Source organism: Melospiza georgiana, chromosome 15 (genome assembly GCF_028018845.1).
Source record: "Melospiza georgiana isolate bMelGeo1 chromosome 15, bMelGeo1.pri, whole genome shotgun sequence".
In the NCBI taxonomy this organism is placed as follows: Eukaryota; Metazoa; Chordata; class Aves; order Passeriformes; family Passerellidae; genus Melospiza; species Melospiza georgiana.
The window spans coordinates 1,042,716-1,069,000 of NC_080444.1; the positions used below are offsets into that span (position 1 = coordinate 1,042,716).

The following is a 26,285-nucleotide window of genomic DNA, read 5'->3' on the forward strand; positions in this document are numbered from 1 at the left end:
GGGCACAGCCAGGCTCCATCAGCCCTCCGTGGCTTCTCAGGGCAGGAGGGGACACAAAGGGCCCTGCAGCGGGCAGGGATGGCGGCGGGGATGGCGGCGGGGATGGTGGCGGGGATGGTGGCAGGGATGGTGGCAGGGATGGTGGCGGGGATGGTGGCGGGGATGGTGGCGGGGATGGTGGCGGGGATGGGATGGTGGCAGGGATGGTGGCGGGGATGGTGGCAGGGATGGTGACAGGGATGGGATGGTGGCCAGGGATGGCGGCGGGGATGGTGGCAGGGATGGTGGCGGGGATGGTGGCGGGGATGGCGGCGGGGATGGTGGCGGGGATGGCGGTGGGGATGGTGGCAGGGATGGCGGCAGGGATGGTGGCAGGGATGGTGGCAGGGATGGGATGGCGGCAGGGATGGTGGCGGGGATGGTGGCAGGGATGGTGGCGGGGATGGTGGCGGGGATGGCGGCGGGGATGGTGGCGGGGATGGCGGCAGGGATGGCGGCAGGGATGGCGGCAGGGATGGTGGCGGGGATGGTGGCAGGCTTTGTCCCCGTGCCGCGGGGGGACGGGCAGAGGTCCTGGGAAGGCCTCCGGGAAGGGGGAGGCTGGATTCAATCCTTGTCTTTCACCTGGGCTGGAGTCCAGCCCCAAAATAGCCGTCCAAAAACAAGATCACATGAGAGGAAAAAAATAGCAAGGCTCAGGATTATCCATCCATACTTCCCCGTCTGCGCGGGTGCGGAGCCGCGGCGGCAGCGCCAGCCCCGGAGCCGTTCCTTCGCGGTGCCCTCCCGGTGCCCTCCCGGTGCCAGCGGGCCCTGCCCGGCTCGGGGACACCGCGGGAGCCGCAGGGGCCGGGCTGTGCCCCCGGCAGGCCCCGGGAGCTGGAGCAGGGGCAGGGTGAGCCCAGCGCATCCCTGCCCGCCCCGCTGCCCCCAGCCCAGCCCAGCCCAGCCCAGCCCAGCCCTGCCCTGCGCACCTGGAGCCTGCTCAGGTGAGTTCCTGACCCAGCATCCTGCGCTCCCTCCCTGGCACAGCGCACACATTCCCGGGGCTTTGCGGTGCTGTCCCACGGGTTCCTGAGCTGCCGGCCAAGCTCAGCAGCTCCATGTGCGCGGTGCTGAGGAGCAGCTGGGTGTCCTCTCCTCTGGCAGGAGTAGGATGGGCCTTGCACCTCGGGGCTGTTCCAGCTCCTTCTGGGCTGAGCCGTGCCCGCCGAGGGCTCCCAGGATCGTCACAGGAGGGGTGCAACCAAAGCAGGACTGGAGGATCTCGAGGGTCTCACTCTAAACGTGCAGGAAGTTTTGTTTAAGTCGTCTCTGCTGCGGGACCGTGGTTTGGGGGATGAGGAGGCGCCAGGACAGCGGGGCTGGGGCTCAGCTGCCCTCACAGGCACAGGGCAGCACCTGCAGCTTCTTCCATGGTTAATTATTCACTGAGCTTCCCAGCAGACCCGGGGGCTGGTACTGCTGGGACTCGGAGCCCAGGGGGCTGGTGGGTGCCAGGTGAGCAGGTTCCTTACCAGGGACAGGGACAGGAGAGGAACTGCAGCAGCAGCACCCATCAAATCCATCCAGAGAAACTGAGAAATAGCACAGGCACCTGCTGCAGGTGCTGCTGGCACTGCCCAGGCAGGGCTGCACTGGGGAGGGCAGGGGGGAGGCAGAGCTGCTGCCAAGGCAGTGCCCCCATCCCTGTATTGATCCCATCCCTGTATTGATCCCATCCCTGCAGTGTCCCCATCCCTGCAGTGTTCCCCATTTCCATTCTGTCCCCATCCCTGCAGTGTCCCCATCCCTGTGGCTCTCGGGGCAGGGCCCAGGGTCGCTGCAGCACGGTCGGTGCCCGGGTTTTGGCCGAGCCTCCTCTCCCTCGTGCCCGGCGCAGATCCCGCTGCCCAGGTCCATGTTTGCTCTGTGTTTGCGTCGCTCTGGCTCTTGGCTCCATCCCGGAGCCACAGCCTTGGGGACGGGCACAAAGGACACAGGTTTGGCAGGACACCGCCTGCAGAGCGCCGCACCGGGGCAGCTGAGTGCCAGCCACGGCCAGGGCACAGCCGGGCAAGCGGGCAGGGCTGGGCTGCAGGGAGGGAGCAGCCCCGGCAGCTCCGAAACAAGGGAGAAAATGGACCAGCATTTCCTAATCTTCACCACGTCCTCACAATCCCCACGCCTTTAGTCCAGGAGAGCCTGAGGCAAAGCCAGGCCTGCTCCTCTGTTAGATTCAGGAATGTTTGGTTATACCTATTTTTTATTTTCTGAAAAAGCAAGACGAAATCTTGGGCGGGATTATTAAAAATAAAAAGGGAGAAAAAAGTCTGTAGCTATGTCCGGAAAGCTCGGGATGCACCTGCGCTGTGGGAGCGCTCGGAGCTGTCCCCAGCAGGCGCTGGTCACCACGGCCAGCTCGGGAATGTTTTACCCGAACATTTACCCGAACGTCGGGGCCGCGGGCATCGCCAGCCGGAGCGCCCGTCCAAACACGCTGGCTCCACGTGAGCCGCCGCTAAAAAGCCTGTTCTGAGCGAGCTTTAGATAACGCAGCCCAAGCAGCACCGCATCAAAGGCTCGTGGAGCCCGGCCAAGCGCTGAAATCATCGCTCGGGCTCCGCCAGCGCTTCATTAGCGCTTCATTAGGGCTTCATTAGTGCTGCGGCAGCGACCTCGCACCCCGCACAGGCGCGCCCCGACCTGCACCCACCCCGTGAGCCCCGAGATCACCCCTGGCACCCCCCGAGCCCCGAGATCACCCCTGGCACCCCCGAGCCCACCCGTGTCCCCCAGCACGGGCAGAGCCCGCACGGCCCCCGGGCTCCAGCGCCGTCCCCGGGGACTCGGAGCTGCATTTCATTCGCCTGACAGCGCTCCCGAACACTTCGGCTTTTAAGGCCAAGCTCTGCCGGTGCCAGCGGAACGCGGCCGTGCCCGGCACAGCCCCGCGGCTGCCCCGGGCGCTTCCTGGCAGCTGCCCCCCGGGTAGGGCAGAGACACCCATGGGGAGGGCAGGGACCCCCCTAGAAATGACAAAGACCCCCCCTAGGGATGGCAGGGACCCTCATGGGGATGGCAGGGACACCCATGGGGATGGCAGGGACCCCCCTAGAAATGACAAAGACCCCCCCTAGGGATGGCAGGGACCCCCATGGGGAAGGCAGGGATCCTTGAGGAGAGCCGACACCCCGTCCCCGCTGCCCGGGGCGCTGGGGCTGCCCGGGATCAGGGAGGTCATCGCGCTCCCGCGGGGCACGGAGACACCCAGCGCCGCAGGAGTGTCCCGGGCCGCGGGGAAGGGCAAGGCGAGGGGCAGGGAGGCCGATGCAGCTCCGGCTCCGGGGGGTTTGCCCGCTCCTGGCGCCCCCCCGCTCCCGCAGCCGCGCCCACTGCGCTGCCCGGGGCTGGCAGTGCCGCAGGTCCCGGCCCCGCTGCGGCTGGATGCGAGCGGCCTCCCCTTCCCCCCCCGCCGCTCCCCCGCCCCGGGCAGCTCCTCCTCATCCTCACCGTCCCCGCTCGCTCCGCTCCGCTCCGCTCCTCCCCGCGCCCTCGGGAGCCGCCGCCGGGAGCGCCGCGCAGCCGCCGGTAGGTGCGGGCGGGGGGCGGCGGGAGCGGGGAATGAGACCCCCCGAGGGCCCCGCGGGATGCTCAGACACACCCCGGGGCACGGATTGCACCCGGAGGCACCGGGATTCCCCGGGATGCCCGCGGGATGCTCAGACACACCCCGGGGCACGGATTGCTAACCCGGAGGCACCGGGATCCCCCGGGATGCCCTGGGGATGCTCAGGCACACCCCGGGGCACGGATTGCTAACCGGGAGGCACCGGGATCCCCCGGGATGCCCGCAGATGCCCGGGGGATGCTCTGCCAGCCCCACGGAGCCCCCCAGGGCACAGGGAAGCTCCGACAGGCAGGGTCGGGCTGGGATGTGCTGAGACAGCAGGTTCCTTCCCCAGGGACAGCTTTAGGGGGGCAGCGTGATGCTCACCCCAGCTGGGACAAACCCCCCCAAACCCTGCAGGTGCCCCCAAATCCTGGGAGGGAGGAGTGGCTCAGTGATGGCAGCATCATTCCAAATGACAATCTCCAAATTACTGCAAATTCTCAATACAAATCTCCAAATTACTGCAAACTCTCCTGAGGCTCTGGGTAGAAGCAGAAGCCCAGATCAGATCTTGAATAGAAATATACTAAAACCCAAATATTTAAAATGGCAAAACACAATATTTGGACAATTAAAAAAAACCCAAACCAAACAAACTAAAAAAACCCCAATCAGACAGAACAACAAACAGAAAGGAAAATCGTTGCAGTGACACAGCACTATAAATGGTTCATTTTTGATGCAAAATAAATAAATCACAGAGCCATAGAATGGTTTGGGGAAACCACAGCTTCTCTGGGCAGTTAGGTATGATTAGGGATCCCCAGACCAGGTTGGGCAGGGGATGAAGCAACCAGGATGGTGGAAGGTGTCCCTGCCATGGCAGGGGATGGAACTGGATGGGCTTTAAGGTCCCTTCCCAACCGAACCATTCTGTGCTGATTCTATGATTTACGGCCAAAACAACACCACAGGGATTATCCTGATGGGCCTGACAGCTAAAACTCCTCATCAGCAGCATGCTCTGAGCTCTGAGCTGCTCTCAGCCAAAGATGCCAAACACAAATTTCTGCAGGCTGGAATCTCCCCGGCTGGGGGTGCAGGTGTCAGGCTGAGACTCTGGGGCCACAAGTCCTCATTGCCCCTTCCCTTGCCAGTAGCTGCAGCCTCCCAGCTGCTTTGGGCCTTTTGGCAAAGGTGAAACCCCTGACAGGGCAGCAGCAGCTCCCTGTCCCTGTCCCCACCGTGCGGGGTCCTGGGCTCGATTTGGCTCAGCTGGTTGGGAGTAAGGGCAAGGAGGCAGAGCATCAGGAGCTGCCTCAGCTGGGAGGAAGATCAAGGTCTCAGCAGTGGGAGGAAGGCCAAGGTCATTTAGGGAGCTCAGGAGGAAGGGTTGATCCCCTGGGCTGGGTGGAGCTGGAGGAAAGTTTATCCAGAGGGCTTGCAGAGCTCTGGGTCAGGCTGGAGCCTCGGCAGAGCCCAGCTCTGTCCAGCCCAGCCCAGTGTGAGTCCCTGCAGAGCCCAGCTCTGTCCAGCCCCAGTGTGAGTTCCTGCAGAGCCCAGCTCTGTCCAGCCCCAGTGTGAGTTCCTGCAGAGCCCAGCTCTGTCCAGCCCAGTGTGAGTCCCTGCAGAGCCCAGCTCTGTCCAGCCCCAGTGTGAGTTCCTGCAGAGCCCAGCTCTGTCCAGCCCCAGTGTGAGTTCCTGCAGAGCCCAGCTCTGTCCAGCCCCAGTGTGAGTCCCTGCAGAGCCCAGCTCTGTCCAGCCCAGCCCCAGTGTGAGTCCCTGCAGAGCCCAGCTCTGTCCAGCCCAGCCCCAGTGTGAGTTCCTGCAGAGCCCAGCTCTGTCCAGCCCAGTGTGAGTTCCTGCAGAGCCCAGCTCTGTCCAGCCCAGCCCCAGTGTGAGTTCCTGCAGAGCCCAGGCAGGGGAAGCAGGGCTGACCCGGTGTGCAGGAGAACAATTGGACATTGTGCTGCCTTATCAACACCAGGGAGCCTGTCCTGCCTGAGGAACCCATTAAACTTTAGACCCCTCTTTGGGCAGCCTTCCCGTGTGTCTCATGTGCCTCTTCAGCCTCCCAGCCCTTTTCACCCTCCACTATTTTGTCTCTACTTTTCTTTTGGCCTCCCACTTTATCTTGGCCTCCTGCCCTTCTCAGCCTCTGCATTTCTTTCCCCCTCCCACACTTTCTTGGCCCTCTACCATTTTGCAGCCACTGTTTTCTCTGTCCTTATTTTTATTTCTGATCAATGTTTTTTTTCTCTTGCACTCCTCGGCCTTTACTTTTTTTCCTCCCCAACCCTGTGACTCCAATTCCTTGTGACTCCTCCTTCTCACCTTTCGCCTCCATTTCTCTTTCAGTCTTCCTTGCTTATTCCATCTCCTGTTTTTTGTTTGCCCCTTCTTTATTGCCCTCAAAACACATTAGAACTTGTTGGATCTTACAAACCCTTTTAGTAAATATTCCCTGAAAATAAATGTATATTCCTAGGAGGTAAAGGCTGCCCCTGGGTACCAGCACTTCTCTCTCCTGGGCACAGCAGGCACTGACTCATGGCTGGGGCATTTTTAGGAATCCTGTGTACATTGGCTGTCAGTGCAGATCTATTGGGGATTATCCCGGGGGTTGGGTCTGCCTTTCAAAGAGAACCCTCACATCAGAAATCTCTTTGCAGAAGGATTTGTTGAATACCAGTTCAGGGAGAGACAATGGCTCTGTCCTGGTCTCTGCTGGCTGCAGGAATCCTCCCTCTCCCCCTGTTTGAAAGGTGCCCGACTCCGTGTTCAGCTCCTGTTTCTCCCCTTGTTTCCAACACCAGAATCTGTTGGTTTAAAGCTGTTGGAGAACCAAAGCAGAGGCCAGGGCCATGCAGAGCAGCTGCAGCAGCAATCAGTGACTTGCAGGGTTTATTTTCCCCAAACCTGTCAGTATTTAACAAGGCAGGTGGCACTGCCCACCCAGGGATGGGCACCTGTGCCTGGATTCCAGGCAGCTCTGGCCCCCAGCCCTGAGGAGGCACAGAGTCTGCACCTGGCATCTGCAGGGACAAAACTGCCTGCCACAGCTCCTGCTTTTCCCTCCAAAGCCTTGAATAACAAAAGTGCTTCACTTCCATCTGGTGAAGGTGGCAGAGAAAGGCTGAGACAGACTCTCACAGTGCCAAGGTCAATATTTAGGAATTCCCTTCAAGAACAGCTAATTCACAGCCAGAGCTAAATAAAGTCCTACTAACCCCAGCACAGCATCAGTAACATGCACCCATGGTCCAGCTTAAAGGCTGACCTCTGTTTTAATTAGGTATCAAACCCCATTCTGCTGGGTCTGAACTCAGGAGTGAGCTCAGCACCCCCTCAGATTGAGCTCAGAAAAACCCCTTCCCCTTCTCTTTGTGCTTTCCCTACCCCCAGACTCTGCCCCTTGCCCAGGGAAGGCACCAGACTGAGAGGGCTGCTGGGGACAGGACCAGGCTGGGATCCCACGGGCAGATTCCCAAGCCCACAGCATCAAAGCTGGCAGCAGTCCCCGAGGACAGGGCAGAAAGGGTGTCACAGGCTGGCTGCTGTGCCCAGGTACCACTGACTCACAGCATGGCATCCAAAACCCTCCTGTCCCCCTCAGGCTCCTTTTGGGAGCGGTGTTGTCTGCCCTGAGCCGTCCTCCCGAGGGTTTGCCCACTGCCCACAGCAGTCTGGACACACAGTTCATCCATGACTCACGGCCCACTGCTGCTCACAAAGTCTGTCCTTGCTCCTGGCTCTCAGTTCAGGCCTGGGCGTCAGCCTTGAGCTCGGATCTTTCCTTTGTACTTGGCTGTCTATTGAAGTTCAGATCTTGGACAGAAAGCACAAGTATTTAACACCAATTGAAACACCCTCCCTTCCCCTTCCCCAGCATTCCCATTGCTGCAGGGTGTTCACAAAAGCTCCCACTCGGTGGGAAGAGTTACTGGCTGCCAGACTCCAAATGGGGATTGTGGAGCTCACACTTACCCTGCTGGGATGTGATCCTCCCCAAACCATGGGGGATGCCCGCTGACTGCCCAGGGATCCCAGGGCAGGGCTGGGCGTGCAGCTCACGAGTGAGGAAAAGGTAAAACCCCACTGGGATCCTGGCTGTGGCACTGCCAGCCAGGGGCAGGGGGCGCAGCAGCTGCTGATCCCCACACTCTGCCTGGTGGTCACAAAGCTTTTGGTTTAGTGGGGGGATTTTTTTCTACTTAGACAATCCAGGGTTTCTTTCTGTCTTGATTATCACAAGCATCAGAGCAGAGCAGCTGTGGCTGCCCCTGGGTCCCTGGCAGTGCCCAAGGCCAGGTTGGACACTGGGGCTTGGAGCACCCTGGGACAGAGGAAGGTGTCCCTGCCATGGCAGGGGACACGAGGTGAGACTGGATGGGTTTTAAGGTCCCTTCCAACCCAGACCATCCTGTGTCTCCATGGTCCTTGGCTGCATCCCCGTGGCCCCAGAGCAGCTGTGGAAACACGGGCACAACAAAGGCCACGGTGTCTCTGAACTCCCACTCAGGAGCTGCAAATAGCCAGCGTGGGTGAAACCTCAGGGGCTGAGCTGCAGCGGGCTGTTAAAATTGCAGCCTTGCGTCCTGCTCTGCGCCCTTTGTGGTGCTCTGTTGTTTACAGAGATGAGGAGGGGCAGGAGAGCACCCATGTGTCATGGAAAGCCAAGGCAGGGCTCTGTTTTCCTTGGGCAGGCTGCCCTGCCTGCCCCTGCTGCTGGCACACAGCCTGTGGGCACACTTGTCGCAGCGAGGGCCAGACAGGTGCCCAGCCCTGCAGGGACACAGGTGTGCCCTGTCTGGGACAGCAGGAGCAGGATTAGGGCTGCGCCTTCCTCGGGCTCTGGCAGGTCCCAGGGAGTGACTCAGGCTCCTTCCAGGACTGAGGGTGACACACAGAGAGCTCGGTGTCCGTGGCCACCCACTGCCACCAGTGAGAATTCTGCCATTTGTGCCTGAAGAACACAGACAGAGCAGTGACCTGTCTGCCTCCACAGACCACGAGAGGTGGAGATGCACAGCTGCTCTCCGTAGTTTACTCCAGTGACTACTTAGCCACACTAATTCCAGTTTTTTTGCTGACCCACTCATCTTCATTTAACAAGATTCAGCCCTGAGCTTGCCTTGCTCTGATCTTTCATCTGAAACACTCCTTGCCCTCTCCTACGTGCTGCAGCTTTTCACTGGAAGGCGTTTTCTCCAGTCCTGAAGTCGTGCAGATAAGAAAATTATTATTTATTGGAGGAATTTCCTGGTAATAGCCATTATTAACTCAAGCTTTTATCACACTGTAATTGAGCAACAGCCTAAGCTCCTTACTCAGGCAGCTTGGAGGAAGAAACTCAGGGGTACTAGAGACCGAATTTAAAATGAGACATTGGGCAACAGAATTAAGAACAGGATTCTTCCAGCCAGGCTTACTTAGATGTTACAAAGAGCAGCTGTACAGCCCTTACACAAACATTGCAGGATGAACACCATTAACTGCCTGCACATTTCCATGGTAAATCACTGCTGAGCCTCTGGTGAGCCCAGAAACCCCAGTGATTTTCCTTGGAACAGCCCAGAGCAAGGCTGCGCTGGAGGAAGTTGGATTTCTGAGCGATGCTGTGTCTGCTGATGGTTAACCACCAGGATGGATGTGGGCTTTCACTTGGCCTGGGGATGAAACCTCGATTCCAGCATCCTCTGCCTCCCCGGGGAAGGACGGGGTACAAAGGCTGAGCCCAAACCCAAATCCCAGTTTGAAGCTGGGGCCAACCCTCGGCTGGGCTTGGCCGCCCTTCAGAGGGGCAGCTGCAGGAAGGGCAGCCTGACTCCGTGAGAGCATTCCTGATTGTCACTCCCTGAGCAGCAGCAGCCTGGCAGGGGCTGGGCCCTGAGGGTGGCCAGGACAGAGGGACAGACACAGACACAGACCTGAGCAGGGCTCAGCAGAGGGGTGGCACTGCAGGGCTCACAGGGGGCATGGTGCAGCAGGAGAGCCAGGCCACTGCTGGGATTCACAGCACAGAGGGAACTCCTGGGCTGCAGTTTGTCATTTGGTGCCATCTGTCTGTCCGTCCGTCTGTCCGTGGGTGTGCGGGGCAGCCACACCTGCAGCTCCAGCCCAGACAGCCACAGTGGGCTCTGTGGCCTGGCTCTGTGCCCGTGTCCTGCATGGACAGCGGGGGTGGCACGGGGACAGGGGAGAGGTCACTGCAGGGTCACTGCAGGGTCACTGCACGGGGACAGGGGAGAGGTCACTGCAGGGTCACTGCAGGGTCACTGCACGGGGACAGGGGAGAGGTCACTGCAGGGTCACTGCAGGGTCACTGCACGGGGACAGGGGAGAGGTCATTGCAGGGTCACTGCAGGGTCACTGCACGGGGACAGGGGAGAGGTCACTGCAGGGTCACTGCACGGGGACAGGGGAGAGGTCATTGCAGGGTCACTGCAGGGTCACTGCACGGGGACAGGGGAGAGGTCACTGGGAAGCCAGGCACAGGCAGGTCCAGGCAGGAGAGGTGCCCACAGCCCTGCCCATACCTGAGGTGGCAAACCCCAAACAAGGGTCCTGTGCCTGCTGCATCATCCCTGAGTCCTCAGCAGCACAGAGCCACCCTCCTCCTCCTCGGGTGACAGGGATGAGACTGGTGTCACTCGTGGCACCTGTCAGTGGCTGCTCCAGCCAGCCCCACGTGCTGGGAGGCAGCAGAGCACAGGGGCAGGGACCAGGCTTGGCACTGGCCTTGGCACAAGGCTGGGAGATGGAAAGGGCACCTGGGAAGGGCAGACAGGACCTGCTGCATCCTGGAGGGAAGGGAAAGCCCAGGGTGCTTGCGTTGCCAGAGGTGTCCCCTGGGTGAGCACATCCTCCAGCCCATCCTCGGCTGCAGGGACTGGGCTCTGGTGATTCCCTGTCCAGGTGTTGTCCCCACCCAGCAGGTCCCACACACCCAGTGTCCAGGTGTTGTCCCCACCCAGCAGGTCCCACACACCCAGTGTCCAGGTGCTCTTCCATCCAGCAGGTCCCACACACCCAGTGTCCAGCTGTTGTCCCCACCCAGCAGGTCCCACACACCCAGTGTCCAGGTGTTGTTCCCACCCAGCAGGTCCCACACACCAGTGTCCAGGTGTTCTTCCCACCCAGCAGGTCCCACACACCCAGTGTCCAGGTGTTCTTCCACCCAGCAGGTCCCACACACTCAGTGCCCAGGTGTTGTCCCCACCCAGCAGGTCCCACACACTCAGTGTCCAGGTGTTGTCCCACCCAGCAGGTCCCACACACCCAGTGTCCAGGTGTTCTTCCATCCACACACCTGGCTGGCTCTGGGAGGGAGGGTTCCAGTCCAGGACAGGTCCAGTGGGATCTGTGGGTCTGTGTGTGCAGCCAGGGCTGCTCCTGCTCCTGCTCCCAGCCCAGACAGGACACAGGGACAAGGCCCTCCTGGCACAGCTCCTGCTCTGGGGCTGCATTGGCTCCTGGGGCTGGAGCTGCAATTAAGTTAATCACCGGATGGCCGAGGGCCGTGGGTGGGAGGTAATTAGAAAGGGGAGGTAATTAGAAAGGGGAGGATGCCTTGGTTTTCCTGCCTCCCCACAGACAGCACAGCCTGGGGGAGGCTGCCCTGGCTGTCCTGGGCTCAGAGCTCTGGAAAAGCCACACCTGGCTTCGGGCAGGGATGGGGCTCCCCTCGGGCATCCCTGAGGGCCCAGGGCTGGGATAACCCTGTCCCTCTCTGATGCTGCTGTGCTGGTCATTAGTGACACCTCTCAGGAAACTGCTGAAGTTTCAGCTTTACAGCCCCTCTGTTCTCCCTGCCACAAATCCTGTGAGGCTGGGTGGGATGGCTGTTTTCTGGTACAGAGCAGCAGATGATGACAGCAGGCATTAGTTAAATTGATTTTTATGCTTTTGGTTGCACTTCACACAACATATTCCACTTGCAAAGGGTAAAACCTGGCTGATAAATACTTCATTAAGCAGTTAATCACATCACTAGAGATAAAATCACCCGGCCATAAACAAGCCTAGAAACGAGCCAGTGCATTCCACTGATAGTCACAGAGTGATCTATTATATATTTATCATATGCTTTGCCTAATCATTTATTAATCCTTCTAAGAGAATGTACAGGCCAAGGAATTCGAGCTGTGCCTTGCACTGCCAGCCTCAGGAGGGGAGGCAGCCCCTGCAGGCTGCCCATGCTGATAACCCCAGACCCACCAAGCTGCTCCTGCAGCACGAGGAAACCTCTGCCTGTGTCTAATCCTCCCCTGGATGAGGAAATCCATCCCATGAAATGGTTCTCTACAACTTGGAATGAACAAAATCCCTGTTTGTCTGAGAGGCGTTTGCTCCACATGCCCAGGTAGATCTCAGACTGCCCCAAAAACCACAGGAATCCCTGGGAAAGGCAATTCAGAGCCTGAATTCCCTAAAAATATTCCACCTGTTCTAGATGCCTTCCATTCCACGTGGAGTGTGTGAGCTGCCTGGGAGGTGACAGCCTGCTCGGGGGGCTGCAGTCACAGTGGGAACGGGCAGGGAGCCCATCAGGAGGTGACGCTGTCTGATCCCAGCTGAGTCACACGTCCTGGAACAAACTGCATTTCTGCTTTAATGGAGAAAATAACACTTTCCGAAGTGAAAGCAACTCGAGTGTTTCCACTGAACTCCCCAGAGCCAGGTTCACGAGACACTGATCTCATTACCCAGAGCTGGACAAAGCCTCAGGACACTCCTGGGTTTAGCAGCTTCTCATCTCTCTGGAGCCCTCCGGGTGATCTCTAGCTGATCATCTAAATGACAATTGTGATTAGCTGCACTTTTCATCACCATTTCCATCAGAGGCCATGCAGAACATTTCTTTCCAACCCTACATAAAAGATTGTGTCCAAAGCCAAGAAAAATGTTGATGCATTTGGATCAATCCAATCTGGTTTTAACCCAGTAGGTGAGATGCTTCTGCTTTCCTCCGTGTAGTAGCCAGGTATTTCATACCCAAGGAAAGAAGGCTCACCTCAGCTGGCTACCTTTGGGGTGAGTCTTTGCTGGCCACTAAATCTGTGCCACAGGAGCCACCATTAAAAAAAAAAAAAAATCCACCAAAATTCCTGGCAATTCTGCAAAAAACTTTTGGACCATTAGGAATACCCCTCATTTCCATCAGCACCACCTCTGTCATGCAAACAAGGGCTGTGGGGTGAAATCTGCACAGCTCTAGGGCAGAGAGCAGAGATTCCTTCTCTCCCTCCATGGGTCCCAGTGTGTGCTGTTATTGCAGAGCTCACAGCCTGACATTGGCAGCACAACCAGCCCTCCATGCTCAGTCAGATGCTCGCAGAGTTTGGGATTTCACATCAAAGCCACTGGTTTGGCCAGTGATAAAGTCTGGAACCAACCCCAAACTTCTCAGAATTTCACAGCTATTGCAGCCCTGCCCTGGGCTCCTCTCCCTCAGAGCTGCAGGGAGCAGCACAGCGCAGCCACCACGGCTCAGCAGGACCTGGATCAAATGAACATTTGGGCTAAACTCGCTTCCTGAGGGTTTTTTTACCTTCAGAAGTTATTTCTGGTCCTTTGGGATGCTGACACCTCCATCCGGGAGGAAGAGCTGGGTGCCCTCAGCTGCCCATGCTGCAGATGGAGCTGGGGCTGTCCTGGGGCTGTCCTGGGGCTGTCCTGGAGCAGGGCTGTGCTGGGGCTATCCTGGAGCTGTCCTGGGGCTGTCCTGGGGCTGTCCTGGGGCTGTCCTGGAGCAGGGCTGTGCTGGGGCTGTCCTGGAGCTGTCCTGGGGCTGTCCTGGGGCTGTCCTGGGGCTATCCTGGGGCTGTCCTGGAGCAGGGCTATCCTGGGGCTGTCCTGGGGCTGTCCTGGAGCTGTCCTGGGGCTGTCCTGGGGCTGTCCTGGGGCTGTCCTGGGGCTGTCCTGGAGCAGGGCTATCCTGGGGCTGTCCTGGAGCTGTCCTGGGGCTGTCCTGGGGCTATCCTGGGGCTGTCCTGGAGCAGGGCTATCCTGGGGCTGTCCTGGGGCTGTCCTGGGGCTGTCCTGGGGCTGTCCTGGAGCAGGGCTGTCCTGGGGCTGTACTGGGGCTGTCCTGGGGCTGTCCTGGGGCTGTCCTGGGGCTGTCCTGGGGCTGTCCTGGGGCTGTCCTGGAGCAGGGCTATCCTGGCTGCAGCCCCCAGGGATCCTCCTCGTGGGGATTTCTCTGTGCACAGAGCTGGAGGAGAGAGGAGCCACAACCACAGCTGCTCGTGGACAAACAGGCTCCAGATCCAGTCCTGGTGTGACCAGGGGGTCAGAGCTCAGCAGCAGCCATGCCCTCACAGCCATCTCCTTTTGGAATATTTTCCTTTCTCCATGGGGCACCCAGTAACCACTGCAGTGTGGTGTCTCTCAGCCTTGCATATTTGAACAGCTTTCTGTTCTGCTTTGAGCTATTTAATAGCATTGTTGGGCTCCTACCCAAAGAAATAAGGCCCTTTATGTTGTCTTTGGTTCAGGCTCTCTCTCTCACTCGAGCTTTTTAATTCCCATAAAAACCTAACATGTTCCTGCCAGAAGTATAATGCTAGGGCCATGAGTGGTGGTGTTTGTAGAGGAACAACTCCATGGCCATAAAGTCTGGGAACAGCAATAGTATTTAGCACAGGGAGACAAGGGGAGTGGAAAAGTGTTCATGAGCTTTGCTGGGGCACTCAGGGCAGCTGGCAAGCACTGGAGTCTTCCTAAAAATAGCAAAAATAACCTTAGAGGAAATCAGTGATGATGAAGAAGCTGTTTGCAGTTGAGCTGCTCTGGTCAGGCTGTCTGGACATGCCCTCAGCCCTTGAGCTGGCTGTGGTAGAATCCAGGCTGCTCTCACTCCTGGCTGCAGAGTTTGCTGAGATCCTGCTCAGAGCCCTTGGATCTGGGGTGTTTGCTGCTCAGTGCCACCCATCATCAACCCAGGAGACTTCTGGGCGCCTTTTACCCTCAGGTAAATGTTCAAGAAAAGCTTTGGTTCTAGGAAATGACCCAATGATGACGTGGATTAAAGCTCAGTGGAGGAGCAGAGCCCCCTGTGCCACCCTGGGTGATTGGGGGCTTTCCTCCAGGGAAAGGCTGGCAGCTGGCAAGGAAGCTGAGCTGCTGCACTATGGTGTCTTGAAAGGAAAATGAATGTAGGGACCAGACTCTCTATGAAATAATTTCACCTGATAATAGTGTTAAACAAAGATTTTGTGTCTGTATTTGGCATCAGCTGCTCTGGACACCTCCAGGAGCCACAGAGCTTCTGAGGCTGCATCTCCAGTCTCATGGCAATAGGTGGGGCTGGGGGCTGTCACTCCAGACAGCACTTCCCAACATCCCAGTCTGTGTCAAATGGGGGCTCTGAGAGCCTGCAGTCTGTGCATAAAGCAGAGCTGGTGCAGAGGCTGGGGGTGCTCTCACCAACAGCCACACTCTTCGTCTCCAGGGATTCATCTTTAGCAATCCAGCTTCCAGAGGTTTTTATTCTCTGCAGGCATCTGGGATCCATTTCCAGGAGTAATTTCCTCTTTTTGCAGCTGCTTTTGCAGAGCTTTTTAAATACGAAGGAGTTTAGAGCCGAGTGTTTAGAGATTGTCTGTGTGTGTACATGTGTGTGAGTGTGTGTGCTGCAGAGCTGCCACCCTCAGTCTCTCCCAGGGCACTCCAAGCACCACAGCAAACCCACACAGTGTGGTACTGGCTCCATCCCAGTAGCACAACTCAGTCCTAGAGAGACATTTTTACAATCTATAAACACATATAAACAGTGACTATAAAATATTTTCCATAATATAGCTGTGGGAATACATGACATTTAAAGCAACTTCCTGCATCTAGATTTATTCTGTGCCTTGTCTTTTTCTGTTCATAAATCCACTTCTCTCCAAGCACTACAGAACTTTGTGTGTGAAAGACAGAATGAATCTGTGGGAGATTTTAAATGCAGTTTCTAGGCTGAAAACATGACTGTACCTGAAATATCCATGGGACTCTGGCCCCACCTGTGGCATCTCCTGTGCCACATCTGCGAGGGCACTTCTGTGGCAGCACTTCTCACTTCCCAGCCTCCAACCTCCACAGCATCCTTCTTTGATTGGTCTGGAGATGCCTTCAGGTTTTGGCACAGCATCTGCTCAGACACGGATTGAGACCACAGCCTCCAGCAAAATGAGGTTTCAGTATGATCCTTCATTAGACCAGCTTGCTCCAAGCCCCAGTGTCCAGCCTGGCCTTGGGCACTGCCAGGGATCCAGGGGCACCAAGGGCTTCCCCACCCTCACAGGGAAGGATTTCTTCCCAAAATCCCAAGATCTAACCCTGCCCTCTGGCAGTGGGATGCCCCTGATCCTGTCCCTCAGATCCTTGAGCAAAGCCCTCTCCAGCTCTCTCAGAGCCCCTTCAGGCACTGAGATGCTGCTGCTTGACTCATGGCATATCCTGCACTCAAAATTCCCATTTCCAAATGCTGTTGATCAGTGTCTGGGTAAATCTGCTCAGCCTGGCAGTGAAAGCTCCTGGCCCTGCCCATCTCCCACCACATCTAACACACATCTCTCTGTGTGTCCTGACCTTTTCCATCTGTGTCCTGGGCAGGTGAGCTGCAGAGTGCCAAGGGATGAGCAATATTTACACCTGACACACAGTGGGTGTTGCAATTCCTGGTCATAATTGTGTTTGAGAGTTATAATAGTGCAGAGAGAGTTTTACCTGGGCTCCCTTCCCGCCTCCTGCGGGTTCCAATCAGACACCGGCTGTTTTCCAAACTGCTTTTCTGAGCGTGTAATTTTAGCCCGCGCGTCACTGGAGAGGAGAACAAAAACAGAACTCACCGTGATCAAATTAAAGAGGCCAGAATCCCTCCTGCCCAGCCCCACCCAGCGAGGAGACAGCCCCCCACACCTCCCACGCTGGGGAGCATCCCCCGGGCTGTGAATCACCAGCGGGACCCCCGCGATCCCTCCTCCTTCCCTCCCTGCTGCCTTTAAAGCTGGGCAGCAGCGTGTGCCAGGACTCGGTGTCACCCCTGTGCCAGCACCGGTGTCACCCTGCTGTCCCCTCCCTTGCATCCCAGCAGCAGCAGCAGCGTGTGCCAGCTCTGGTGTCACCCTGGTGTCACCTCCCTTGCATCCCAGCAGCAGCAGCAGCAGCGTGTGCCAGCTCTGGTGCCACCCTGGTGTCACCTCCCTTGCATCCCAGCAGCAGCAGCAGCAGCGTGTGCCAGCGCTCGGTGCCACCCTCGTGCCAGCCCTGGTGTCACCTGCTGTCCCCTCCCTTGCAGCCAGCCCCGGGAGGAGGAGGCTGCGCCATGGCCGAGGGGGAGATCACCACGTTCAGCGCCCTGACGGAGAAGTTCGACCTGCCCGCGGGCAGCTACAAGAAGCCCAAGCTGCTGTACTGCAGCAACGGGGGGCACTTCCTGCGCATCCTGCCCGACGGCACCGTGGATGGCACCCGGGACCGCAGCGACGAGCACAGTGAGCAAACCGGGGGCTTGGGGGGCTCCTCGTGCTGGGGTTTCATCAGCTGGGGAGGGGGAGCTGGGGAAAACGGGGTCTGGATGAGGCCGGTGGGACAGCGCGTCTTCCAGGGGCTGAACGCATCTCCGGGGGACAAACACACATCCATGGGGAAAAACACACCTCCAAGGGGGACAAACACACATCCCAGAGGCCAAACGTGCCTCACAGGGGACAAACACACCTTCTGGAAGCCAAACACACATCCCAGGGGCCAAACACACCTCCCTAGAGCCAAACACACATCCCAAGGAGACAAACACACCTTCTGGAAGCCAAACACACATCCCAGGGGCCAAACACACCTCCCTAGAGCCAAACACACATCCCAAGGGGACAAACACACCTTCTGGAAGCCAAACACACCTCCAAGGGGGACAAACACATCTCCTGGAAGCCAAACACACATCCCAGGGGCCAAACACACCTCCCTAGAGCCAAACACACATCCCAAGGGGACAAACACATCTCCTGGAAGCCAAACACGCATCCCAGGGGCCAAACACACCCACAGCTGGGACCCAGAGCAGGGGAGGTGTGAGGTGTGTGCTGTCCAAGTGCAGATTTGAAGGACAGCAATAGATATCTCCAGTGTTGAACCTGGCACTGGCTTCCCCTCACGGGGGCAGACAGACAGACAGACAGACAGACACAGGGACACACAGGGCTGGCTCACACGGGGAGCTGCCCTGGCAGGGGAGCTCAGGGCAGCCTGGCATCCCGCAGCATCACACACAGCATCACATGGAGTTCTGTGCTGTCCTTGCACTGCCAGCCGTGTGCCACAGCCCTTTACTCTGTCACCCTGGGCAGGGTGTCCCCTCAGCTGTCCCCGTCCCTGCAGGCAGTGACCCTGGTGGCTCCAGCCCATGGGACACTGGCACCTCTGCTGGGAGGAGATGCTCCTGCAGACACCACCACTTGTCCCACCAAGGAGTCATTGGGAATTTAATGCTGTTTGTGCTTTTGTATTACCAAAAACTCTTCAGAGGATTTTTTAACCTGCTGGGCACACAGCAAAGCTCCTGCAGGGCTCCGTGGGCAGCAGGGCTGGGCTCTGCCCCTGCTCTTGGCAGCAGCCTCTGGGTTCATATCCTGAACATTTACTGGAATGGCACCAGGCCCTGCCAGGCTCCTATCTCGTCGGAAGGAAGGGCTGGGAGGAGCCAAATCAGCCTTACAAAGTGCTAAGAAAAGCACTTTTATTTTCTTTAAACCACAAGCACACATGTGGCTTCTCCCCCAAACGTAACCTTTCCTCTGGCTATTGTCGTGTTACTGACAGGCAGCTTAGAGCCAGTTTTAATTACAAACACTGTCTCCCCAGCACGAGGCAGTGCTGGGGAATGGATGAAGATGAGTGGATAAACACAGCGTGCAGCTCCAGTCTCCAGGCAGGAATAAACCCAGCAATAACCCTCAAACCCCTGGAAAGACTGGATGGTGGCCCAAAGGACCTGAAGAGACAGGACTGGGCTCACAGACACCAGGAGAGGTGGTATGAGCTCAGGCAGTGTCTCTGCAGCATTTTCCAGAGGTTTTGCTGGAGTCAGAAGGAGAGGTCAGGGTCAAGATGGGATCTCCTGGGGCACGGGGAGCCACCAAGGCCATGAGCCCGCTCCTGTGCCCTGGCCCAGGCTGCTCAGGTCTCACAGCACAGATGCTGTCACACAGCCCAGCCCTTTTCCCTCGGGAAAAGCAGATCCATCGCCCTGGAGAGGTGCCCAGGGCTGCCCAGTGCCCGAGGGCAGGGAGGGCAGGCAGCTCTGCACCCCAGCACCTCACACCTCCCTGCTGCTGGCCCAGGCCACGTGTTTGCAATCCTCTGCCAGAGAGGAGCCTCCTGTGAATGGTCTCGTAAACTGGGACACGGGAACACACCAACATTTACAGAGAAACCCCTGGAAGGGCTGAGTGCCAGCAGGGCAGCCCTGGGGAGACGGACCCTGCTCTGAGCACCCACATCCTGCCCCCGCACCTGGAACACGATGGAGCTGCTCAGATCATTCCCTGGCGTGCAAGAGGAGCAGCCCAGACCGAGGCTGGCCCTGTGGGACATTGTCACCCAGCTGGGACAGCACCTGCCAGCTCCAGGGAGGGACCAGGCACAGGAACACCCAGGGTTTATGGGGAGGCCAGTGGGGACAGCAGCGTTCCAGCTGCACCAATGCTCTGCAAGCTGTCCACGGGCATTTTGTTCCAGACAAATACCAAGGATTCTTATTTTTCTCTCAAATGGCCTCAGAATCAGGAGGATCTCTAAGAAGAGCAGAAGGAGTCACTCTCTCTAAGCCTTTGTTGTCCAGCCCCACATCAGGATCCACTTCCCACATCCTTCACATGGGCATTCCAAGCTTGCACCAATGGAAAGAAATCTTACCAGGACTCTGCAGATTCTCCAGGATGAAGCTCACGCTCATCTCTACAAAAACTCTCCTTTTCCTGCTTTCATCCCATTTCTTCATGGCAGGAAATCTCTGTACAGACCTGGAAGAGAACCTGAAAAAATTTAGTGCACAAGCTCCTTCCTCTGGACCCACTGTTCTTCCCTCTGTGGCCAAAAACCTCAGCATCCCATTGGCAGCAGGAGGGTCCTCGCTCCCCTCTCTCAGGACAGTTTTCAGAGCAGTATCACCATTTTCATCCCATTTCCCCCCTTTCTCCCCGGACTGTTCCCGGGCCAAGTCCCAGATCTGCAGCACCCAGGGAATGCAGGTGCATGGGCTGAGGTTTTCCCAGTGCACATCCCCAGCCTGAACCAGGCATGACAGGGGCCAAGCACTCCTGCAAACCTGCACCCACACTGCTTCCTAATTAATGTCATTTACTGAGCAGGAAATGCCAAACATGAAGGATGTGAACCATTACAGCAAAGATTTCACTGCAATGGGCGTTCCACCAGGCCAAGAGGTAACACTGCCTCTTACCTCATCTAAATAAGGATAAACAAATTAAATATAAACAGGAAGGAAGGAGCTGGAGCCGAGACATCCGTTCATACTTCATTCCAACCAACCTAAATATTGCTGTTATAAATCTCAGGGAAAGAAGCTGCCTATGAGATGGGAAGGATCACTGGGAAGAGCTGGAATTTGCAAGTCACTGTGTCTGCAGCCACAGCCCTTTCTATTTCCCCATTCTCCAATGCTCTGGATAAATCCAGCTGCAGCAGACAGCTGGGTGGGATGCTTTGGATCAGGGGGTTGCAGTGCAGGCATCTGCAGCCTGCCCATCCCTGGCTTAGCTCTCAAAATACTCCTTCATATGTCACTCCTTAAGTGTCTTGTCAAACCACATGAGGAATTTGTAAATTAGAGCCAGAATTAAAACCCCAATCTCCTGTGTCCCATTCCAGCATCGTAACCAAAAGGCTGTCCTTCCTTTGATGTAAAATAAGGGGAAAAATTGGTCTTTGGTTCCTGAAGGATGGCTGTGGGATTTCTTTGAAGAAGAGGGTACAAGGAGACACTTTATTACACACTGTACTGTTTCCTATAAACTCTTTATAAGCCAGACTTGAACAAAACACCCCGCTAAACTTCCTGGCAGTTTTTCCCCCCCTTTCCCCATTTTCCTCTCACTGTTGTTTTGTTTTTGCTCCAGTCCAGCTGCAGCTGAGCGCAGAGAGCGTGGGGGTGGTGCACATCAGGAGCACCCAGTCGGGGCAGTACCTGGCCATGGACCCCAACGGGCTGCTCTACGGCTCGGTAGGTGTGGGATCCCCTGGGAAAATGCAGCCAGGGGCAGGGCTGCAGGCATCTCACAGCTGGGCAGTGCAAACCACAGCTGGGCAATAGCTGGGCTCTGCTTGTGATCCTGGCAGCTGCACAGCCACTCTGCATCTGGCTTTATTTTGGGGGGACATAAATGAATTAGCAAATAATGCTGTTTACTGCCCTGCTTCTGACAAATATTGTATTTCCTAGCTGACACTTGATAAATATTGTGTTTCATACCTGGAGCAGCAGCTGCCACCTAGTGTAGGTGTCCCTGCCCATGGCAAAGGGCCGGAGCTCAGTGGTCTTTAAGGTCCCTTCCAACCCAAACTGTTCTGGTTCTGCACTCTGAGCCTGCAGCTGCCACCACAGTGCTCAGGGCTAGAGCAGGAGCCAGGGCCAGGAGCAGTTTATGGAGCACGGGGCTGATTTAAAGTGCCAATTAAAGTTCCCAGGTCACAGACACCTTGCTACAGGAGTGGCCCAGGGGAGTAAATCAAGGTCACCTAGCCCACAGTTTAAATAAGAGCTTTACTGGGGTGTGGAAACGTCAGAGGCAGGTCTGGATGGCATCCCAGAGGGGAGAGCTGGGCTGGGATTGTCACACCAGGAACATCCCCAGCTCACTGTCCTTCCCGGGGCTCTCTTGCAGCAGTTGCTGGGTGAGGAGTGTCTGTTCCTGGAAAGGCTGGAGGAGAACCATTATAACACCTACGTCTCCAAAATGCACGCGGACAAGAACTGGTTTGTGGGGCTGAAGAAGAACGGGAACAGCAAGCTGGGCCCGCGGACTCACTACGGCCAGAAGGCGATCCTCTTCCTGCCCCTGCCCGTCTCTGCCGACTGACACCCGGCCCCAAAGCTCAGGGGTGACCCCAAACCCCAAACCCAGCTGCTGCTGCCTCCTGGAGCTCAGCAGAGCTCCCAGCTTTCGGTCAAGGCTTTGCCAAATCTGCCAAAGCAGAGCCATGTGCTCTGCACCAAGCTTTGCAGAGATGAGGGCACGAGTCCTGGCACTCTCCTGAGGTCCGTGGGGCTCCATCTCCCCCTGCCCTCAGCTCTGTGCCTGTGTGTGCCACGACCCTCAGCTGTGTGTGCCATGTGTGCCACAACCCTCAGCTGTGCCCATGTGTGCCATGACCCTCAGCTGTGTGTGCCACAACCCTCAGCTGTGCCCATGTGTGCCATGACCCTCAGCCATGTGTGCCATGACCCTCAGCTCTGTGTGCAATGTGTGCCATGACCCTCAGCCATGTGTGCCGTGTGTGCCATGACCCTCAGCCCTGTGCCATGTGTGCCATGACCCTGCTGCAGCTCCCAGGGCCTGCCCTGGGCAGGCACCCAGAGATGTGCCCGAGGTTCCCCAAGAAGCTCACATTTTGTGTCCCCGGGCATGCCAAGGCAAAGCCTCCCTGCTGCTGTGTGTTAATGTATTTGTCCATCCAGGTGTGTAGCTTCTGCCATGCCCTCGAGCAGTTCCAGATTGCACCATCAGTGCCGTTACCCAGGGCCAGCCTGGTAAGTGCCAGCTGGGCATGCTAAGCCGAGCTAGGCAAAGCTCCAGCCTCAGACCTTGGCGTCCCTCACAACACCAATAGTGTGTATTTCGTGCTAGTACCTGCTGTATGTTATTTGTATTTATTTATTGAGTAAATATGTCTCTTCTACAAGCTGTGGATAAGTCATTCCAGGCACCTTGAGGCTGTCCCAGTGAGGACGGAAGGGGCAGTGGCAGTGAGGGCTGTGAGGGTGTGAAGTACCACAGCAAGGGGCTGCACGAGGGGCAGAGCATTGCTCCCATTCCCAGAGGAATTCCTCCCACTGCCTCTGTGTCTGGTCAAATGGGGCTCTAAAAACAGCACTGAGGCCCCTTGGTGGCTCCCAAACCCCCCGTGAAGTTGAGTTTCTCCCCTGCTGGCACAATGCACATCTCCCAGGCAGCTCAAGAGCCACTGCTGCCAGCTGGGAACATCACCAGAGCACCACCCAGAGCATCCACAGCTCCTCTGGAAAACCTGAGCCAGGGCCTCACCACCCTCACAGGGAAGAATTTCTCTCCAATATCAAATCTAAACCTCCCATCCTTCATCTTAAAGCATTTCCCCCTTGTCCTATCCTGCCATCAAGGACAGGGACAAGACACAAGTGCTCCCTGCTCGCAGCAAACCCGATCAGCCATCCCACACGGAGGAAGGAATAAAAAGCTGCCTTGCATATTTCTGCAGCAGCAATTAGCCACTAATTGCCGAGATTTACAATTGCTGTGCTAATTACTGCTCTCCTGAACTTCTGCACTTGCTGCACTATCTCCCCAGCACTGATAGCATCTCTGTACTCCCAGGGCTGCCAGGCAAACAGGAGCTGGCACGGGATGGTGGAGCCACAGCTGGGAAGGAGCATGTGCCAGGCCCTGGCACCCTCCCACCTGTGGGATCCACAAGGAAATGGAGGGGAATAGAGGGGAAAGGTGGATTCTGCTAATCCTGCAGGTCCCAGCTGCTCCTCCTGGCCAAGAGAGGCGCCCAGCCCCTGCCTGGCCCAGCTGCTCTGGTGGGCACAGCGTGATATTCCCGTGGCAAACACAAAGCTGAGCAAGACAGGGGGATGAGGACAGCCAATAACACCCACACTCCTTAAACACAGCAGTCACCTTCCCTGCGAGAGGCTGAGCTGTCACTCAAGTCAAAAAAGTGAATTAATGCATGAGCAGGAGATCCAGGTTTCTAATTAAAGTGGAAAGTTGGACCGTGTAATGCTGGGTTTAGCTGGGCTGCCTTGCAACACCTCATTAAGCCAGGGCACTCTCGTTAGGCTGCTGCTGCTCCGAAACCGCCCCCGCAGGTACGGCGTGACACCCAGCTGGGGAAAATGTCAACACCTGCTCTGGAGAATAATCGCCGGGGAAGCCACAGTAATTGCTTCAGACAGACGGACAAGCCAGCATTGCCCAGAGAAACCGCGCTCACCTCGGGGTGTTTGTCCTTAGCGTGAGAGGCAAAAAAGGAGAGTTATAAGATTTAATAAAATCATTACAGGTGAATATCTCTCCCGGTGAGCGTGCTGTGAGAGGGTTGCTGGGCAGGGCCGGGCTGCATCGCACAAAAAGGAAAATAAACAAACTCATCCCCGCAGGCTGAGCACACGGGAGCGCGCGTCCCCTCCGGGATGCCCGGGAGGCACCGAGGAGTAAAGAAAATAAACAAACATCACCGCGGGCTGCCGCGGGAGCCGCCGGGATAACCGGGAGGTGGCGGTGCCGAGGCGCCGGGATAACCGGGCAGCGGCAGCGGGAGCGGCATCCCCGGCGGGGCTCGGGCAGCCGGGACCGGGCATCCCCGGCGGGGCTCGGGCACCCGGAGAGGCATCCCCAGCGGGGCTCGGGCATCGCCTCCGGAGCTCGGGCACCCCGAGCGGGAGCGGCATCCCCAGCGGGGCTCGGGCATCCCCGGCCGGAGCGGCATCCCCGGCCCCGCCGCTGCCAGCGGGCGCACACGCAGGGCCAACATCTGGCTCAGCATCTGGAGCGCGAACGGAGCGAGAGGAGGCGCGGAGCTCCCGCTGCTGCGCCCATCCCATTTATCACCCCGGGGCAGCGGGACCCCCGTGGGGACAAGAGCAGGGTCACGGTCCCGCAAAAGCGCCCATCCCACAGCTTGGCCTCTCCCTCCTCTTCCTCTCACGCCGTGGCTGCTCAGCCCATGAGCCAGAGCTCGGCCCTGGCCGGGAGAGCCAAACCAGCCCGAGCGAGGGAATGGTCGGTCATTAAAGTTTGGGAAGTGATGGGAATCCAAGCAAAAGGAAAGCTTGGGTTTCTGCTGCTTTCCTGTGGTTGGCATGTTGGGAAGGCGGCCGGAGGACATACACAGGATGGGAGCTCTGGACACGGCGCTGGCCACCACGAGCTCGGGCAGCATCGTCCCCTCAGAGGCTCCAGCAAGGACCCAGGGAGTGCCCCAGCCCCAGCCTGGCCCCTGGTGATGCCATCCCCGCAGCTCTCCCTGGCACTGGGGCGTCCCCCCTCCACACACCCACCTCCAGCATCCTCCACTGCACCCCAGAGCTCCCTCCCCACCGGCCCGAGCTTCTGCCAAACCCTTTTGGGATGTCCTGACTGAGAGAGGCTCTTGGGACAGCACATCTATTCCTCCTTGTGCCCTGACTCCGCTTCTACAGCCACTATCTGAAGAACTCCCAAGCTGAGCAGGGAGCTGGGGTAAACCTCTGTCCAGAGCAGCAGAACAACGTAAATCTCTTCCTTAAAGAGTGATTTCCATGAGGAAGGTCCCGTTGGGAAGAATGGGGGGATTTGCTGAGCAGAGCCTGCCAAGCCTCTGCCCACAGCATCACCAGGGTTCTGCAGGCTGGGCTCTCCTCAGCACGTGCAGCAGTTTGTTCTGGCCAGCGAGGGCGGCCTGTGGCCAGTGCTAATCCCAGCTCCGGGTGGAGCCCTCGGGAGAGGGGAGAGGCGCCCCCAGCAGCCCTGGCTCCTCCCCAGGCGCTGAGCATCCCCAAGCAGCAGCTTTGTGTAATCCCCACACAAAGAGGTGGTCACTGCTAATGGGTTTACCTGCTTAATTCTCCCTGGCCCTTCCTGCCTCTCAGGGTTTTCCCTTCCCACTGGCTCGGTGCTGCAGGAAACTCTGCTTCCCACATTAAGCAGATTGTCTGCAGCAGGACAGGCAAATGCATTTATCCTGCAGAATTCCCAGGCCGTGACACGGCGGTGTTTCCAGGATATGAATCCTCTGTCCCTCACATCCTTCCCTGCCCTGCTTCCTGAGCCATGACACTTTTATCAATTTATCACCGAGGCACAGGGCACCTCCAGCCCCTGGCTCTCACAGCACTTCCCTGGGACCATCTGCTGTCACCCCAGCTGCCCAGAGGGGCCTGATGGTCGTGGTGACCACCAAAGCATCTCCCACCCACTGCCAGGGCTCATCCCTGCTCAGCACAGCCCCACACCAGAGGCTCCTGGGGGTGGGTACCTTTGGGACAAGCCCAAACACTCCCCACTACCCCAAATTTACTGCTTTCTGCAGAAATTATCCCAACATGGGTTTCCTCTTCTTGCAGGAGAGAATGTGGGAAGGACATTCACACCCACATGTGCCACAAGAGCCAACCTCTGACCTGTGCCTCAATTAAAAATCGTTTCCAGGCTCAGACTAGCAAATGTTGGCCAAATTTGGGGAGGATGGGCTCTATAACAGATAGGCAGGACACTGAGCAGAAATTGGGCAGGAGAAAAATTTCCAGCCACAACCATAGAAGTTACAGCTTTGTAACTCAGGCTACAAGGTTTGTGCTCCTTGGAGAACAAGGCCCCAAGCTCAGGTCCAAGCCCTGCTCTCCACGGACAGCCCCAGCTTTCCAAAGCAAATCCAAGCACAACTCAAAGCCATCAGAATTCAATTGCTGCTCACTCGAGCAGATCCCCCCTGTCACTGA

The 26,285-nt window shown here is 57.5% G+C and overlaps 1 protein-coding gene across 2 annotated transcripts; it reads left to right on the top strand.

Moving 5' to 3' along the window:
- Positions 1-837: 837 nt before the first annotated feature.
- FGF1 (fibroblast growth factor 1) lies at positions 838-21,953 on the top strand. Of its 2 annotated transcripts, none has more exons than XM_058034825.1 (4): positions 838-989; positions 16,881-17,076; positions 20,722-20,825; positions 21,487-21,953. In XM_058034825.1, exons 2-4 carry the CDS (start codon positions 16,908-16,910, stop codon positions 21,679-21,681), a joined length of 468 nt encoding a protein of 155 aa, XP_057890808.1. In that variant the 5' UTR covers positions 838-989; positions 16,881-16,907; the 3' UTR covers positions 21,682-21,953. The 2 variants fall into 2 exon arrangements, with proteins under 2 accessions (XP_057890808.1, XP_057890807.1); XM_058034824.1 differs by lacking the exon at positions 838-989 and adding an exon at positions 3,506-3,570.
- Positions 21,954-26,285: the final 4,332 nt, after the last annotated feature.

Coding starts and splice junctions, on each gene's coding strand:
- FGF1 (XM_058034825.1), top strand. CDS start 16,908: ATGGCCGAGGGGGAGATCACCACGTTCAGCGCCCTGACGGAGAAGTTC. Junction 17,077..20,721: donor GGACCGCAGCGACGAGCACA/GTGAGCAAACCG, acceptor TTTTTGCTCCAG/TCCAGCTGCAGCTGAGCGCA. Junction 20,826..21,486: donor ACGGGCTGCTCTACGGCTCG/GTAGGTGTGGGA, acceptor GCTCTCTTGCAG/CAGTTGCTGGGTGAGGAGTG.